The following is a 19675-nucleotide window of genomic DNA, read 5'->3' as shown; positions in this document are numbered from 1 at the left end:
GTGTGTGTCTGTGTTTGTGTGTGTGTGTGTGTGTGTGTGTGTGTGTGTCTGTGTGCGTGTGTGTGTGTCTGTGTGTATGTGTGAGTCTGTGTGTATGTGTGTGTGTGTGTGTGTGTTTGTGTACATGTTTATACTACATGGTCCCCACAAGGATAGTAAAACCTGAGATCACCTACCTTGTAGGCCCAGCCAGCGGTCCCCACGAGGGAAATGGCTTATTAAACATACGAAAATGTAAAAATGCAAAAAGGGTTAGGTTTAGGGGCAGGGTTAGGGTTAGGGGATAGAAATTATCATTAGATCTGTATAAAATCCATAAAATGTATGGAAGTCTATGGAGAGTCCCCACAATGATTTAAAAACAAGTTTGTGTGTGTGTGTGTGTGTGTGTGTGTATGTTAATATGTAGCTGGCTGAAAAGCAGTGCGAGTTTTTGTTTTGTTACACACTGAAAAGTGTTTGTCAACACATAGACGTGTCTATCCTTGCATTGTAACAATGCTATTTTCACTAAGTGTAAAAAGCAACAAAAGGCATCTTCTTTGCACTAAGTGCAAATAGCGTTATATGCTATTTGCATTCTAGTGCAAATAGTGGCAGATACTCTTACACCCCTGTTTAAATACTAACACACAGTATAGTGGCATCACTGCAGCATTTTTATTGTGTTTATTTGGAGTCCCACAGACACGCTACACCAACCACTACCCCTAACCCTATTTTACAAAAATTAACCATGGTTTTACTACAGTAACCATAGTATCACCATGGTATTTTTCTAGTAAAATCATAGTAACCACAAAATTAAACATGGTTACTATTAACTACTATTAACAACATGTTACTGTAGTAACACCATGGTTAGTACATCATAACTAAATAGTTTCCACCAAAACACATGGTTACTACAATATTACTACAGCAAAACCATGGTTAATTTTATCTGGATCAAATCCTTCGCTCAACTCCCCGACCTTTACTGTGACCAAATCACTACGAGGAATCTCTTTTATTTATTACTATAAGTAGTATTATAGGAAATACTAAGAGTAGAGACATGGGGAAAATTATGTCAAAAAGTGGGATTTGAACCCAGATCTCCAGCATGACAACACATACACATACTGTCATTACACCCAGAGCTACATTAACTGGGGGTCATTTAGTTATCCAGTCTCTTAATCCACTAAATGTCTAACCCGTTAACCAGTTTACTGTTTCTGCCCCATCACGAAAAATTAAAATATGCCCGCCTTCATTTGATCAGCAGCTGATCAAATAAATCTGTTGAGGCTGTCTTGAGTTTGGTTGAGCAGTGGTGGGCTGCATAGTTGCATATTTGCATAGTTATTATTTATTTGCATTTGCATATTCTCTGTTAAGACTGGTCAGTTGGTCTGACCCATGCAGAAAGCGAGATATAGAGAAGGATGAGGTTGAGAGACCTTTAAGACATACAGTAAATATTACACAGTAGCTCAAGACAGAGTTGTAATCCCACCTTAAAGGGCCGGCTGATGTAGTAATTTGTGATGATATGAGAGTTCATTCGTGTCTGCTTCATCTGCTCAGTAGAAGGAGGCTTTATAAAGATGACATATGCCCTCAGCTCTGGGGTCCTCACTGACTCTAATAATCCATGATAAATATAAGTATTTTTAAGGGTGATTTTGAATGGTCAGTGGTGTTGATAATATACTGTAGCACAGTAGGCTTAATGTATGGTTGATACTTTTTCTTTTCTAATGGAATACATCAAATAAAGTGCTCAACAATGATAAATCTCTTTGGGGAGATTAATAAGAGTTTAGGTTTATTTTATTTTTTTCCCCAAAGAGTGAACAAAATATCGAAACGAAAGATTGTGACAGTTGCAAAAAAAAAAAAAAAAAAAGAAAAGTGCAAAGAAATTATTTTGTATTCAGACTAACATTTTTACAGACAAAACATACAGCATTTTCACCATATACAATGAAAAATAAAAAGTTTATTTGCATAGTTATTGTTTATTTGCATTTGCATATTCTCTATTAAGACTGGTCAGTTGGTCTGACCCATGCAACTGGTACCCACTGGGGTTCGTCCTGAGCTCTCCTCACTGCAGTCAGCAGCTGCACACATGCAGCCTGTAAGCCATCATTTACTATCACATGATCAAAGAACTGACAGTAATGCTGTTCTATTTTACGTCCTGCATTCTCTATTTCCTGAAAATCTTCATCCTAAGAAAGAGAGAGACAGAAAGCGAGATATAGAAAAGGATGAGGTTGAGAGACCTTTAAGACATACAGTAAATATTACACAGTAGCTCAAGACAGAGTTGTAATCCCACCTTAAAGGGCCGGCTGATGTAGTAATTTGTGATGATATGAGAGTTCATTCGTGTCTGCTTCATCTGCTCAGTAGAAGGAGGCTTTATAAAGATGACATATGCCCTCAGCTCTGGGGTCCTCACTGACTCCAATGCCTGGAAGTTAAAAAACACAGCAAGAAGAAGTCAGAACAAGTCAGGTGTAGTCCAGCAGGATTTATGACAAAGCAATTGTAAGACTTTGTTCCACAAAACTCGTTACCATAATGCTAGGGTGTTGCTAGGGCATTACTATGCGGTTGTTAAGATGTTTTGAAATGGGTTTCAGTGCATTGCTATGTGCTTGCTAAGTCTCTCTGGGTGGTTGCTAGGTGGTTACTGGCCCAATTTAAAAGAGCCTATCTCTGATACGACTTGGCTCCTTCAATGCAAATCTATGGCATTTTTATCCATAGATCACCTGTTTTATCATCTGCAAAACGAATATCATAAGTTTGATCACTTACAAAAAAAAAGAATACCACATCTCTCCTCAGCAAGCCACACAATTTGAGGCATCATGTCCACAAATGGTGCGGGACAAGTTATGTGCCTAAATTTGATACCTAAAGAGACCCAAAAATTCTCTCATCATTTACTCACCCTCATGCCATCCCAGATGTGTGTGACTTTCTTTCTTCTGCAGAACACAAACGAAGATTTTTAAAAGAATAGAAGAATTAGTTCTATACTGTAGGTCCATACAATGCAAGTGAATGGTGACCAGAACTTTGAAGCTTCAAAAATCACATCAAGGCAGGGGCCTGGGTAGCTCTGCGTGTAAAGACGCTGATTACCACCCCTGAAGTCGCAAGTTCGAATTCAGGGCGTGCTCAGTGACTCCAGCCAGGTCTCCTAAGCAACCAAATTGGCCCGGTTGCTAGGGAGGGTAGAGTCACATGGGGTAACCTCCTCGTGGTCGCTATAATGTGGTTCTCGCTCTCGGTGGGGCGCGTGGTGAGTTGTGCATGGATGCTGCGGAGAATAGTGTAAAGCCTCCACATGCGCTATGTCTGTGCGGTAACGAGCTCAACAAGCCACGTGATAAGATGCGCGGATTGACGGTCTCAGACGCGGAGGCAACTGGGATTCATCCACCGCCACCCAGATTAAGGCGAGTCACTACGCCACCACGAGGACTTAGAGCGCATTGGGAATTGGGCATTCCAAATTGGAGAGAAAAGGAGAGAAAAAAATAAATAAAAAAATCACATAAAGGCTGCATAAAAGTAATCCACAAGACTCCAGTGGTTAAATACATGTCTTCAAAAACAATAAGATAGGTGTGGGTGAGAAACAGATCCATATTTAAGTCCTTTTTTCCTATAACTCTCCACTTTAACATTCTGTAAGTGTAAGTGGAGATTTATAGTAAAAACAGATTGAAATATTGATCTGTTTCTCACCCAAAGTGATTGCATCGCTTCAGAAGACATATTAAACCACCATCTGGATTACTTTTATGCTGTCTCTATGTGATTTTTGAAGTTTCAAAGTTCTGGTCACCATTCACTTGCATTGAAAGGACCTGCAGAGCTGCGATATTCTTCTAAAAAATCTTTGAATGTGTTCTGCAGAAGAAAGAAAGTCCTAAACATCTGGAATGAGGGTGAGTAAATGATGAGAGAATTTTCATTTTTGGGTGAACTGTCCCTTTAAGGTTAGAGGTTTGTTTAGATCCCTAACTCTAAGTTGAAGTCATAATAATACTGACGCTTGCCTTAGCAAATGACACTGATAATACTGGAAAAATACATTCTCACAATAAACTCACATATGGCTCAATGTCAAGCACACAGATCTTCCCACTGGTCAAAACATCTTTGATAGCATCCACACTAGTGCCGTAGAGATGACCTCTAAACTCCCCAAACTCAATAAACCTAAGGAAGACAGAGAAAAAAATGCCACTGAGCTACGCTATATGAAGAAAAAAGTTTTGATTGATGAAATGAACAAAAAACATACAGTACATCTGGAAATATTGTCTGTTGATGTACAGCCTAGTACATTTCAAGTACCTGTGATTGCAGACCATGTTGTCAAACTGTTCTCGGCTTATAAAGTGATATTCTCTGCCAGATTCCTCATGGCATTTGGGTGGTCGTGTGGTATCTGCATGGAAATGAAAGTCAGATAGTTTCAACATATGTACACTTGTACACTTTTAGTTTAAACATTTACATTGAAACACCACATCTGGGATTTAAAATCCCATTTAAACCTAGGCATAAACACTTTTCGGATTTTGGAAAATTTAAAAGAAAGAACATTTATGACGTAAGATGAAGAAATATTTAACATTCTGTGCTATTTCTAGATCACTAAACAAATTTAAGCAAATTTGTGAAATTGACTATGTTACTACTTTGTACTGAAGCACACAAGATGCTCTTTGGAACATTCTTAAATCATGTTGAGATAACATGGATCATCAGGTTTTGCACAAACTTGTGGAGTCCATGCCAGCTCAGGTGCATGCTGTCATTAAAGCAAAAGAGGTAAATACCAAAATAACAAGAAATTATTAAACTTATGTAACATTTTCTTGGAAACTTTTCACTCAAACTGTTATGATAATAATTTGCAATTAAAAATGTTGTGTTAATGGTAGTTGAAAAATAAGGTTGTCCCAGATGATCAAGTTTAAAACACGTGTCAAGTTCGTAGAAATGTAGTATTTGTGACCATGTTGGTTTTTTACATTTTTGAAAAACATTTATAGCATTTTCTGCAAATAAAAATGTATTTAATGACTTATATAAAAATGTCAAGTGGTGTAACCAGTAAAAGGTACAATACTTTCCTTGCTCCTTATATACACATGACTGTAAAGAACTAAATAATTAATTTCAAATTAAGTCACGAATATCAAGACGTTTTCTCAGGGTTACTTCAATGACCCTTAAATGTGGAAAATGCAAAACAGAAGCATTTTTTTCAAGCTTATGAAAACCACTGTAAATCACACAATTTCAGATTTACAGAATGAAACTCACGGGGAACAGCTCCTTGGTAAACCTTAGGATTGATCTTGATTAGCCTCCTGCGTAATTCATTCACCCCGACCCCAGATGGACCTAACAGCAGAACATCGACAAAGCTTTAAAACATTCGGTGCAAGCAGTGATGCAGCTACAGGAAGATGTAGCAGGTTCTATGTGTTTTTGCTGGATGATTTTAACTTCCACATGTGTGGAAAAGCAAACAAACACACACTCACTCACCCAGCAGTGCTATGAGGAGGTGTGTGTGTTCTTGATGGTGCTGGTATCGCACCACCTCCTCATAAGGATTAGCCAGGGAACTGTAACAGCTCATGGGGCAACGAAGGGAGCAGAACTGGGATGTTCCAAAAGCCTGACCCCTCCGCCGGCGACAGAGACGTAGACTGCGCTGAAAACCAGCTGACATGCATAATAAGAGGCACAAACATTAAATGATGCAAAACAGTCCAATAAGGCCACAAAATCACGAATAGACAGCTAACGCAATTAGAATATGTTGTATTCTTTGGTTAATTCAAATACTAGTAATTAGGGATGCACCGATATTAACATTTTTGGCCGATACCGATTTTAACAAAAAGCAATAGGCCGTTACATATATTTTGCCACTTAATTTATATTGTTATCAGATCACTGTTTTACTTTGGTATGCATAATTTTTTTTTTACTGTTGTAACAATAAATAATTCCAATATATCTCATTTCCAATACAATTTTTGATATCTCAGAAGTCAAAGTCTGCTGGTTTCAAAGCATTTTGGATGGTTTCCATCATCATGTAGCCTATAGGTAAGTGCCCCTTTCACAACACATTCGTTTATGGTATTTTTTCTGCATGAACGTGAGAATGAGAAAGAATAAAAATGAAACATTACATGTTCTTAGGAGTGCCAACCCTTCGACATATTGTAGCAATTATTATTTCTGGTTTTTACAAAGTGTTACTAACTAAACCATCTGTTTTTCATATTGGCGTTTACATGCTTATTACCGACATGCTGATGGTTTTAATTTGGTCAATAATTGGCCGATAAATATCGGCAGCCGATATAACCGATGCGTCCGATGCAACTTGTCATACTTGTAATTTATGATCTAATGGAGTGGAAAGATTTCTATGATTTTACAACCAATCATTTGCTCTTAATTTTCACTGAGATCCTTGAAAGTTAATGGTCCTTATTCAACATCAGTAGTATGTGCAAAACATTGGGGTCTACAAACAGAGATCAGGTAAGAAAAATCTAATTCATCTGGTCTGGGTTTGTTATGCTGTATACAAGATTCATCTAATCTGCTTCACTGAATATAATAATCCTGTAAAATTGTAAGATTTGAGATTCACTCACTCAAATAAAACCCCTCAATGTTGGTGCTGAATTCACTCTCCTCTGTAACAAGACACAATGAGCACATCAAATTAGCCATGCTGATTGCTTTAAGGTACTTTTATGGTGTTTTTAGTCATTTTTGGAGCTTGATAGCCTCAGTGCGCATTCAGTATAGTTGTATGGAAAAGACAAGAGCAACTTGAAAATTCTTCAAAACATCTAATTAGTGTTCCATTTGGAAAAATAAGTAATCAGGGTATGAAATGGCATGAAGAAATTTCCACTTATGATTTATATTTCCATAAATACTGTGCACTCACCATCCTTTAGCTCTTCTGAGGAAACACCATGCAGGGAACAGATTTAGATAAGATGAGAAATGAGCAATTTAAAGCTTTTACCATCATACCATCACTTATTCACATTATGATCTAGCTGTTTCTATAATCTTCCTTAAACATGTTTTAAAAGACATTTTCACAGTGACCTCAAACCTGACTGTTGTATTGTTTTCTCCTGATTGGTCAGGACTTACCTACCAGATTCAAACGCTTCCTCATCTGTGCATACAGAAAGGAAGTTTAGAATGAGTTGAATACCATGATCAAGCACACATGCATTAATACACCAATTGCAGTACCAGCTTTTACCTGCTTCTACAAATTTTTCATCTATGGCAATCATATCCTCTTCTAAGAGGAAGAGACGAGAGGAAAGAAGAAACATAGATTAGTGTAGGTAAAATTAAAGAAAAGGCCCCTGTGTTTCAAGTGTCCTGTTTACATGCTCACCTTCATCCACTGGGCTCACTGCCGGTTGGCATGAAAACAAAATAAAATCAATACAAAACGGTTAAAGGTGTCGAATCAAACACATACTAAATAAATGCACATATCATACAAGTACAGTGAGACTGATCTCACGGGAAAATCTGTGACAGGAGGTCGAATTTTTGCGGGATAAAATCGGTCTATGCTTGCCAAAATGAGAAGGATATAGTAGCTGCAGGCATTGCTCCAAAAAGGGGCGTGAGCTCCAAATCGCCGTTGAAGATACAGGGAGCTCCAAACCTAACCCTTTCCTTAACCTTAACTGTGAGTGGAAGTGACACCCCCTTTTGGAGTTGGCGCATTCCCATTTTGGAGTAACCCCGCCCTCTTAGCGCATTAACGTATTTAAAATTACATTTTATGTTCATTTTATTTTTAATAGATTTTTAATTGCGCATTTGCACACAAAACATGGTTACTACAATATTACTTTAGTAAAACCATTTTTAATTACTTATTAACAACAATTACACACAATTCTAAGAAATAAGAAATGTCACCTTTAGATATGTTGTTATTTTAGCGTGAATTTACTCCAGAAGCAGTGGTGTAGTAGTGTCTGAAGAGGTGGGCATACTGTGAATTTATGAAAGACTCCCCATAAAAAAAATAAAAAAATAAAATAAAATAAAAAAAAAAACACATATGCACCTGATCTCTAAAATTAATTTACATTTATATACAGAACATATGTAAAAAGTGTAAGAAATGTATTTTATCCATTAAAAAAAAAAAAAAAAAACTTGTAATGATAGTTCCACATAAACTTACAAAATGTATATCAGGGTAAGTTTCTTGCTGGCATGTTGTAGAGTACACTGCTAAGAACAATGGTATGGTAACTTCATGTTAAATATGTATTTAAATTAACAGGTGTCATTAATGTTCCTTTTATTAGGCTACTATGAAAACTGTTAATACTTTATTATTACTATTACTCATTATACGCAATAAACTGTTAAGCATTGTAGCTAATAAGAGTGTAGTAATGTTCACGTTAACACGTTTTGTATTACCATATATAGCCTACATAAAAAATGTATGTTTTTTTTGTTTTATTTGTGTACTATTATGTGATTTTCTGTGTATATTAACATTGTTTTCCTACTCAGAAATATAAAATGATTGATTTGATATCATGAGAAAAAGGCACCACAGACAACATTAAAAGGCAAAAAAAATAAAAATAAAAAAAAAATAAAAAAAGAGAAAAGAGCATTAAAAACTAGCAGGGGTGCAAAAACATGCAGTATTTTCACAAAGTTTAACTGCATGTTACATTTAAATGTATAAAATATATCTACGTTTAGCAGGGAAATAATTTACAGTGCACATTATGGTTACTCCTTGTGCATTAGACGATGGAAATGTCCAGCCCCTTACTGAAACAGAAAATATGATTGGTTCGCAAATATCCAATATCGTCTGAAATGAACGTTCTGATTGGTGGATCAGCTTAGTCGGACTGTCTGTCTTGCCAGTGCCATCAGTTGTGCGTGAACAGATTGAAAAAGGTCCAGGTCAAAAGACTGCTCGTTGTTCTGGAGGCCATACATATCATCACTTATTTTAGGTGGGCATATGCAAAATCCTAAGAAAGATAGGTGGGCATACTGTGGGCATACTGCCTATGCCCTAGACTACGCTTCTGTCCAGAAGCTGTTTCTCTGATTTTTTATCATTACCTTAGCATGGCACTGATCCCTCTTGTTTGAATGAGCTTTTCAGCATGCATGTTAAGCTGAGCGGAAGAAGAAATATTTCCCAATCCTGCATAAGTATTTGCTAATATTGCCAAATAATTTTTATTTCACTTTGAAGCTTATGATTATTGTTCATGGTAATCAAATAATAAAATTTATAATATCCCTAGTTTAATTTTTATTTTATTTTTTAGAATCTATATTTTTGTGTGAGGATCGATATCAGAAGTATCAATACTTTAGGATCGATCCGCCCATACCTATTAAATGCTCCTCTAAATGCCTCCCACAGCGGTGTGGCTGGTGTCTGAATGTTCGCAAATACCATACCATTACTCAACTGTTTAGAACTTACAGTGCATCCGGAAAGTATTCACAGCGCTTCACTTTTTCCACATTTTGTTATGTTACAGCCTTATTCCAAAATGGATTAAATTCATTATTTTCCTCAAAATTCTACAAACAATACCCCATAATGACAATGTGAAAGAAGTTTGTTTGAAATCTTTGCAAATTTATTAAAAATAAAAAACGAAAAAAAAAAACAAAAAAAAAACAATCACATGTACATAAGTATTCACAGCCTTTGCTCAATACTTTGTTGAAGCACCTTTGGCACCAATTACAGCCTCAAGTCTTTTTGAGTATGATGCTACAAGCTTGGCACACCTATTTTTGGGCAGTTTCTTCCATTCTTTTTTGCAGGACCTCTCAAGCTCCATCAGGTTGGATGGGGAGTGTCGGTGCACAGCCATTTTCAGATCTCTCCAGAGATGTTCAATCGGGTTCAAGTCTGGGCTCTGGCTGGGCCACTCAAGGACATTCACAGAGTTGTCCCATCGCCACTCCTTTGTTATCTTGGCTGTGTGCTTAGGGTCGTTGTCCTGTTGGAAGATAAACCTTCGCCCCAGTCTGAGGTCCAGAGCGCTCTGGAGCAGGTTTTCATCAAGGATGTCTCTGTACATTGTTGCATTCATCTTTCCCTCGATCCTGACTAGTCTCCCAGTTCCTGCCACTGAAAAACATCCCCATAGCATGATGCTGCCACCACCATGCTTCACTGTAGGGATGGTATTGGCCAGGTGATGAGTGGTGCCTGGTTTCCTCCAGGCATGATGCTTGCCATTCAGGCCAAAGAGTTCAATCTTTGTTTCTCATGGTCTGAGAGTCCTTCAGGTGCCTTTTGGCAAACTCCAGGCGGGCTGTCATGTGCCTTTTACTGAGGAGTGGCTTCCGTCTGGCCACTCTACCATACAGGCCTGATTGGTGGAGTGCTGCAGAGATGGTTGATCTTCTGGAAGGTTCTCCTCTTTCCACAGAGAAATGCTGGAGCTTTGTCAGAGTGACCATCGGGTTCTTGGTCACCTCCCTGACTAAGGCCCTTCTCCCCCGATCGCTCAGTTTGGCCAGGCGGCCAGCTCTAGGAAGAGTCCTGGTGGTTCCAAACTTCTTCCATTTATGGATGATGGAGGCCACTGTGCTCATTGGGACCTTCAATGCTGCAGACATTTTTCTGTACCCTTCCCCAGATCTGTGCCTCAATGCAATCCTGTCTCGGAGGTCTACAGACAATTCCTTGGACTTCATGGCTTGGTTTGTGCTCTGACATGCATTGTTAACTGTGGGACCTTATATAGACAGGTGTGTGCCTTTCCAAATCATGTCCAATCAACTGAATTTACCACAGGTGGACTCCAATCAAGTTGTAGAAACATCTCAAGGATGATCAGTGGAAACAGGATGCACCTGAGCTCAATTTTGAGTGTCATGGCAAAGGCTGTGAATACTTATGTACATGTGATTTTTTTTTTTTTTTTTTTTTAATAAATTTGCAAAGATTTCAAACAAACTTCTTTCACGTTGTCATTATGGGGTATTGTTTGTAGAATTTTGAGGAAAATAATGAATTTAATCCATTTTGGAATAAGGCTGTAACATAACAAAATGTGGAAAAAGTGAAGTGCTGTGAATACTTTCCAGATGCACTGTATTTTTACCCCTGAACGAAGAATGAAGATGAACTTCTTCGGAAGTATATTGGGGCCTTAACACACCAAATTCCCGTGTGATCATGTTGGCACAGCAGACACAGGTTAACTCACAGAGTTTGACACAGGTATGGGGTTGATAAGGCTGAGACCACCAGTGCTCTTTCTGCTTCCTACAAACACACCCAAACACATTCGGGTTATAAATATAAAGCTTAAAATTGAGACAGCAGTGATTATCAGCATAATCTCAAATCACATTCAATTCATCTGCCAAATCTCATCACATCATAGCCCATGCAGATGTGTAATTATAATCACTGTCACTGACCTGAAACCCCTTTTTGCTTAGAACTGACCTTTTGAACAAGCTGGTGGAGGGAATGAGGCCAGCGCCGGCAGAGATGCTTGACAGTTTTATGGCCTGCCACCAGAGGGTGTCTGTCTGATCCACAATCTCCAGGATATCTCCCTTCCTGAAGGCCATACCAGCGTCTGCGCAGGGGATGGAGGGGTCCGCATGAGGGTTATAGTCCACCATGGCACGCACATAAAGCTGGCAAAGAGAGCCATCAAAGACGTCATTAAAGCCATTAAAGAAGTCATGAATAAGTACTGTGCAGCTGTACAAAAGCCAGACATTTGCAGGTAACAGAAACACAGACTTAACAAACATTATCAAATTATTAAATAAGAGCTAGTACTCATGATAAAAGCACTAGTTTGAAAAAAACGTACTGCTATAGCACCATTATTTAATAACTTACCATGGTTTGATTATTGACTGGCCTGTCCGTGATAGGAACCACCTTGAACATTATGGTTCCATGGGAGTGGGCCTGTGGCAGGAAATCAAGATAAAATAGCATGAATTTGATAAATGTCCCATAAAAATCAATTAAAATAGTTTTGTTGTTTGGTAGGTCTTTTGTATCTGGTGAAAAGAGGGAGTTATTTATTCTATTTTGACCAGGGTGTCAAGAATTGTCTGGTCCGGATATGCATACTTTCCTACTATATGTATGCCAAAAATTGAGTAATATGTCAGAATCCTCAGTATTCTTAAAAGCAGTCAGTGATAAATATCTGGATGACCTACTCTTATCGGCAAGATTCTGAAGTGCGCATCGACTGGATACTTTACTATATGTCATAATCCCATGTGTGTTGAGGAGACGCCACGTTCAAAACACTGGATGTTTTCTTGGTTGATGTTATTATGCCTTATACTCGTGTCACAGGACAGTGCCGACAATCCGGATGAAGTATGTCTGAAATGTATTCATACAGCATACCTGCATATCTAAAGAACGTACTTCATTACCTGCCAAGAAGTGTGAACTTCATCAAATGCAGTGCATACTCTGACAACATGCAGTTTCAGATGCAGCTTGTGTTTCTTCATTGACAGTCATTAAAATTTAGTCATGTTTTCTGACATTTGTTTTTTCAAAAAACATTTAAATTACATTGTTTCATTACATAATAGTTCCAGAAACATATTGTTTTGAAGGGCTCTTAAAAGTGTGAAATGGACTTTTATTTTTGCATATATTCTGCTACTGATGAGTTATCAGTCACATGATTGCATACTTCTGAGAAACCCTGTGCTAGCCAAGCAGATGCCATTGGAATTAATAAAAATGCTAACGGTGAGTGAGCTCCTTGATTTGAACTATGAAAACGAAGTATATAATTATGAATACATTCACAAATGTATGGCTGGTCTAGGTTGGTTTATATTGGTAAGTGCTGGTTAGGCAGTGGTCCAGCTGTTGTACCAGCATAGCTGTTGTGTTCACCAAACAAACTTTATTGATGAACTTGTTCATGAATCCTGTTAACCAGCATGGTCTTTCTGGTGAGTCTGATTAACCAAGGAAGTGTTGCTGGATAAGATAGTTAAGTAGTTTGGAGGGAACACTAGCATGGCAGGAATCAGCATTCAAATCACAATAGGTCAGTCAGTATACAGATGTTTAATTGAGTATGTGTACTAACTAGAATCTGGATGATCTGTTCTGGTTCCAGTCCAAACACAGGATGACCATTCACCTCTACCAGTCTGTCTCCAGCATGCAAGAGACCTTCAAAGGAAGCACATTGATAAGATGCATGACACAAATACTAATGACATAGTGAGTGCATGTTAGTGGCATATCACAGAAACAAACAGAGAGAAAAGGTTTAGAAAGAATAGTAAAATAAGACAGTCTTCACCACTGCGGTCAGCCAGTCCTCCATGTATAACCCGAGCAATATATATGTCACCTGTCACCTCATCTCTCCTGATCGTTGCCCCCTAATTGTCAGAAGAAAACAGAAATATCATTAAAAATGTCCATTAGGTATGTATCATGTACAACACATGCTTTCAAAAAACATCATAACTACATCTGATGGGAATGGCACACAAAAGAATGTAATTCAATGACAGACAACTAAAACTAAGATTAGGGCTGGAAGCTGATTCCAAAAAGAATCGATTCTCCAATTTCAAGCTATTGGGAATAAAAGTCAACTCCGCCCAGGGGAAACGATTTCTCTCAGGGCCATGGCATCTTCAGTTATTCATACTATCAGTCATAAATAGTGTGAAGTCTGCTTTAGATTGCACTGTTTATTGTAAAATTTTACTTTGCCTCTCATTTTTTCTTTAGAATCGAGAATATTACTCTGGAATTGACTCTTGGAATCGATTTTCCAAAACTCCTGGAATCGAACAGCCCTAACTGTGATGTGTTACAAGAAGAGAAAGAAATTAAAGAAAGTAAAAAAAAAGAGGATATCATAAACAAGAGAAATGGTCACATGAAAGAGGAATAAGAGGAGGAAGATGCTAAACCAATAAGATGGAGATGAATAGGGTTAAACAATAAGTCCAACAGATCACTTTCAAATACTGTAGATTCAAGTAGGTATAGCTGCAGGCTGGAGATCTCCAAATGGGGATGGAATCTCCAAAAGGGGGCAGGGTTACTCAAGAAGTGGTGGGGTTAATCCGAAATGGGGTTGCCTCAATTCCAAACGGGGGTGTCACTTCCACACATGGTTAGGGAAAGGGTTAGGTTAGGGGCTCCATCTCTTTGCTGACGGTTTGGGCTCCCGCCCCTTTTTGGAGCTCTGTCTGCAGCTATATCCTTCTCAATAGATTGGAGAAGCACTGATGTTGTAAACATGCCAACTCAAAGGATTGGTGGTGACATATTAGATGAATAATAACAAACACAGATTAAAGGTTTGAAAGCTGCATGCCTGAGACAGCAAGAATCTGAAAGGATGTTCAGAACCGAGGAAACACTGAAGTGGCCTTATTCCTTTTTCCTGTTTTTCCTCTTCTTCTGGCTTGAGAGACACTCAAATGTGCTGTTGTTCACTTTGTGGTTTTGGGAAGGGCTGGACGTCAAGGAGCCATTGGTCATCTTGGGCTGTCCATCAACTTGTCTCCTTTGAGAAGATGTTGATGGCTTTGTTTTTACTCTGCCTTTCAGTGATGCAGTGTTGGAGGTGTGACCAAAATATCTCCCCTTTGATACTATTAGCTGCTCCAGTAGAGTGATGGCAGATGAGGAAGATGATGAGGAAGAGGAGATTGAATGAAAACGTGAACATCGAGAGGAAGAGGTGATAGCTGGACTGACAGGAAGACTGAACGATGTGTTAGCTATCCTTGCAGTCTCAGTGCAATGTTGCGAAACTGCATTAATCGCAATTACATTTCTGCGGGTGTTACCTAGTGTCTCTCTTTCAAGGACATCATTTTGAACTTTGGTAACTATTGGAGGTGCCAAAGTTATGTTGCCTGTGGTGACTATTTCCTGGAGTTTCTCCACAATGTGTGTAAGCAGCGTCAAAGCTTGAGAGTTCTCCTGCATGCTCTCGGACATGCGTTCTGCAGCAGCGGCCATCCTCTCACCAAGCAGCTGTACATTTTCAGAACTGTGCTCCAAGCAGCTGGCTGCCTGCTTCAAAGTAATCCGCAACTCATCCAGACCTTCATCCTTTGCCGACCCTGTATGGGAGCAGGTGGTGGCCTCCCCTACCTGATGACAGTGCATTGAGCTTGGGGGAGCAGTTTGGAAATGAGGGGTGTTTCTAGAAGTTTCTGTGGGGGGATTTGAAATATGATAGCAGAGAGACGATGAGGAAGTCCATGAAGACAGTTGGGGGAGCATGTGTGGCACAGAATTACCAACATCAATTTCCTCCCCACTGTCTACATCCTCAATCACATTCTCTTCAGAAAATTAATGAGAAATGAAAAATGAAATGGATGAAGACAGGAAAACAAAGATCACTGATTAGATAATGCTTTCATTAGACTCTTAAATCTTGATGAAATTTAATAATGGGAATCTCCAAATCCACAGGTTTGGTCCTTACCAATCACAGTTGAGCTACTGACTCGAGAGGAGGAGCAACTGAGTGTCTGTTCCCATAATGTATTGCTCTGGTGGCATCTGCCAAAAGTGTTGGGACAATGCGCAGTGGTGGGCACAACAATGCTTGGGGAAACAGGAGTCTCGGCTGATGTGCAACCACTCATCCCAGGACCTTTCAACATGTCATCTAAGCCTCTAGCCAGCTGTCTCCCAGTTGAGGAGAATCCACGGTGAGTCGCTTTCCTTAAAGTGTCCCAGTGGCTACAGAACCCTCTACCAGCTCTGTTCTAACCATGATAACACACAGCTTACAGTTACCAATGAGAGCACATGACAGTTTTCATGTTACAGATTTTACAGATTTCAGTTAGCTTTTTTCTTAAAGCCACATGAAATCGCTTGATGAGCACAGTGTACTTTCCTGTGTTGATGTATTTAGTTTTAAAAAAAGGAAGTTGGGGCTTGTCCCTTTTTTAAATAGCCAATAGCCTTTAGTTTACGTCACAGCCATGAACATGATTTGTTACTTGCTATTTCTAGTCAGAAGTTGGTGGTATTAGTGGGAGGTACATTCTCATTCTAGAGAGCATTTTATTAGACAAAATGAGTGAATGCATGACAGAACGTCCTGTATTTTGGCTAAATTGAATATGTCCAGTATTTTAATGGTGAAACACTGAAGGGGAACCCCCCCACCCCCCAGTCTGATGTCACATATTAAAGTGCTCAAAATGCTCAAGTGTCCTGAATTCACTTGGCAAAAAATGTTGGCAACACTAGGGCATGGTGAAACCAATTCTGATTCCATGAGTTTTTAATAAAGTAACTAACTCTAACAAAACATTTAACTGGAAGTGGAAAATTAAGCAAAAAAATAAATAAAAAGATGTTAGAAGAAATAACGTCTAAAACTGCTGCTTAGCAGTTAGGTTTTAAACCACTGGCAGTCTCTATCTCTGTACCTTGTTGCTATGTTGATTGGAAACACAGGCTCCAGTAATGCACACTGAGAGACACCACAATAAATCACAGGTCAGTAAAAACAAGCCTTAGATTTGCCTGCCACTCCTTTTTCTGGTCATGCTCACCAGAGGCTGATTGTTTTTGACCAGGCAAATGATCCTCATGGCTTCCTCATCTTCAGGGATGTCTTTAGGCAGTGGTGGCAATTCCAGCTCATAGTCCCTCAGACTTACTGTATCATGTGCCGAGAGGAGAGCCTGAAAAATACATGTAGTTTCAATTATTCACTATGTTTAACAATAAATACAAATGATGATAAATCAAATAAATAAATAATAAGTGCCATTGGGGGCCTGGGTAGCTCAGCAAGTACTGACGCTGACTACCACCCCTGAAGTTGTGAGTTCGAATCCAGGGCATGCTGAGTGACTTCAGCCAGGTCTCCTAAGCAACCAAATTAGCCCGGTTGCTAGGGTGGGTAGAGTTACATGGGGTAACCTCCTCATGGTCACGATTAGTGGTTCTCGCTCTCAATGGGTGCATAGTAAGTTGTGCGTGGATCGCGGAGAACAGCATGAGCCTCCACATGCGGAGTCTCCACAGTGTCATGCACAATGAGCCACGTGATAAAAAGAATGGATTGACTATCTCAGAAACGGAGGCAACTGAGACTTGTCCTCCGCCACCCAGATTGAGGTGAGTAACCGCACCACCACGAGGACCTACTAAGTAATGGGAATTGTGCATTCCAAATTGGGAGAAAAAGGGGATGAAAATAATCATAATAATAATAAAAAAATAAACAATAATAAGTGCCATTACAGATTAACAATAATGAAAGAATAACAACAATGTCTACCCAAGTGGTCAGGGTTTGACTGGTTAGTTTGGGCCAATTAGCCCCCGATGGTAGAACTCAACTTGCCTTTGAGATGAACAGGAATGCTAACAGATAGCTTTCTTCTATAAGCCTACTTGTGTCTATCGGTGTCTACCAGTTAATAAAGTCCTGCATGGGACTCCAGAAAGAATCTTTTATGAAGAAGGTGATGGCAACATGAAGAAACTAATGGCTTGCTATGATCTGTTCTTTATTTTTTTCTTACAGTTTGCCCTTCTAGACCCCTTACAAACTCCTTACTGTTGACACCACACATTACAAATTCATATTATAATATTAGTCTTATAATATTAAATTGGAAATATGTAAAGTCCATCTAATGACCTGAATGCTCACCTGTAGATGGGGCTGACTCAGGAGGTCATAAAGTTCTCGAGCTTCATTTGAGGGGCTTGGTATTGCCAGCAGGTCAGACAGAATCTAGAATGCAATTAAGAGCTGAAATGTATTGGTGGCAGATGTATTGGTAAGTGTCAAGACTAGACCCCCTTACACTGTGTCCTAACCAGACATGATGGGATAAGATTCCAGAGACAAGCAATACTGTAGGTCTTTCAACACTGAACACAAAATGACTGTGCAACGTGCCACAATCACAATCAATTAGAACATATTTGATGTTTAATGTACAATTATGAGAATATGGATTTTAGACCAGTGAGATTTCACAGCGGGCGGGGCTACCTGGCACAGTGTCGCATAAATAGAAACTAGGTGATTGACACTGCTTGTTGTGGCCATGGTTGGTTAGAACAAAAACTCAATATTGAAGAGATACCTTTTGTCATGTCACTTCTGGTAAGGACACGATGTTAAACCCAGATCTATACTAGACCCCCAAAGACTTTGGTTCAAATCCAATACCAGACTACCTAAGACCCAGACCAATGAGAATGTGTGAGAAGAAACTACAACACTTAAGAGTAGGGCTAACCTGTAGAGAAAGTCCAGATGAATAGGAGAGATATGGCCTAGCGGAATCCTTCAGTTGCTTCTGTAGACATTCATACACCTGCAGAGAGAAAGAGTATGAACAATGACTTTCATGCATTGTTAATAACTGTTAAGTGTTCAGAATGCAGGGATGTCAGTACCTTTAGTAGAGACTGCAGCCAGGGAGCATTAAGCAAACTGTACAAGAGTTCAGACCCATTAATATCTTTACTGATGGAGCCCCTCACCTCAGCAATCACATGAGCCAAGATCTGCGTAAGAGCTGGAACATGCATATAAGAACACAGCTTTTTTTTAATACCTTCACAGTAGCATGTAATAATGGTCATTATCGTTAGCATCCACAAAAGCACTCACATTAGCGTAGCAAAATCCAACTTTAAATTGGTAAATTTTAAAGTTGTGGCTTAGCTTATTTCTTACCCTTGTCTCCCATCTCCAGTGTTGCTGATCCAGGATCAGTCTCCATGTCTGGCCTCATCCTGAGTCCTGAAGCGACTTGGGCGTCAGGCTACAGAAGAACAACACGTTGGCCTCCTCATATATAACTGCAAGAAAAAGCACTCAGACCTCAATTCAAGTGAATTTTTTTTTTTAATCAACGGCTGTAAAAAGGTTAATAAGGGCTGATAACCCAGAAGTTCTAAATTTGGTCCATAAACTGGAGAGTCACTGAGTACCCTTGTCACAGTTTTGACCTTGAGCAAGACCACTGGGTGGCTTTGGATAAAAATCACATGTGCCACATAACCAATAAATCAAAAATATAAGTCAGAACTGAATGTGTCCTTGTAAATATTCTATTATACTTTATAGTTACAGTCCTTTTAACAAACTGGTTTGTCTCAGTGTTTCTACATTTGAGACTTTGAGTCCATTTGCATAGCCAAATCTGATTGTTGAGTGCAGGATATGTGCAGAATTTACACATAACAATGTTGAATCCTTTTGGAGCATCCTAGGAACACATACAGTAGGGATTTAACAATCACAGTTGTAAATAAACAGCCTGCTTGATTGTCCTACAGGAAACTTCCTTATAGGATAAGGCAAGAACCACAAACCTACATCCAGGCAGAAAGACTTAAGAAGCAAATCCAGTTCACTCACTTCCCTCGTTGGTCACGTTTATTCCCAGTTTAGAATTTAACAGACTGAAGAGCGTTGGCTGGCTTTATTTTGCATGATGATGGTCAGTTTTAATGCTGCTCGCTCAAATATGCTGGTATAGTCAGACGAATATTACGCGTTAGATGTCCTCTTGG

The 19675-nt window shown here is 39.1% G+C and overlaps 1 protein-coding gene across 4 annotated transcripts; it reads right to left on the bottom strand.

The window, feature by feature from the left end:
- Positions 1-960: 960 nt before the first annotated feature.
- Positions 961-19675, bottom strand: LOC127446266 (MAGUK p55 subfamily member 4-like). 4 transcript variants are annotated; one of them, XM_051707037.1, is made up of 22 exons: positions 19521-19675; positions 18834-18958; positions 18551-18672; positions 18391-18468; positions 17793-17876; positions 16681-16812; positions 13431-13512; positions 13212-13297; positions 11978-12049; positions 11570-11766; positions 11325-11383; positions 7481-7498; positions 7340-7381; positions 7229-7249; positions 7010-7024; positions 6708-6749; positions 5578-5757; positions 5350-5430; positions 4372-4465; positions 4125-4233; positions 2333-2467; positions 961-2222 (listed from the first exon to the last, which is right to left on the bottom strand). In XM_051707037.1, the coding sequence occupies exons 2-22, from the start codon at positions 18889-18891 to the stop codon at positions 2031-2033; spliced, it is 1899 nt and encodes a 632-aa protein (XP_051562997.1). In that variant the 5' UTR covers positions 18892-18958; positions 19521-19675; the 3' UTR covers positions 961-2030. The 4 variants fall into 4 exon arrangements, with proteins under 4 accessions (XP_051562997.1, XP_051562994.1, XP_051562996.1 ...); XM_051707034.1 differs by having other exon boundaries at positions 7229-7381; XM_051707036.1 differs by having other exon boundaries at positions 7229-7381; positions 18638-18672.

This window comes from Myxocyprinus asiaticus, chromosome 9 (genome assembly GCF_019703515.2).
Source record: "Myxocyprinus asiaticus isolate MX2 ecotype Aquarium Trade chromosome 9, UBuf_Myxa_2, whole genome shotgun sequence".
Taxonomy (NCBI): domain Eukaryota; kingdom Metazoa; phylum Chordata; class Actinopteri; order Cypriniformes; family Catostomidae; genus Myxocyprinus; species Myxocyprinus asiaticus.
This window is presented reverse-complemented; position numbering and strand designations above follow the sequence as displayed.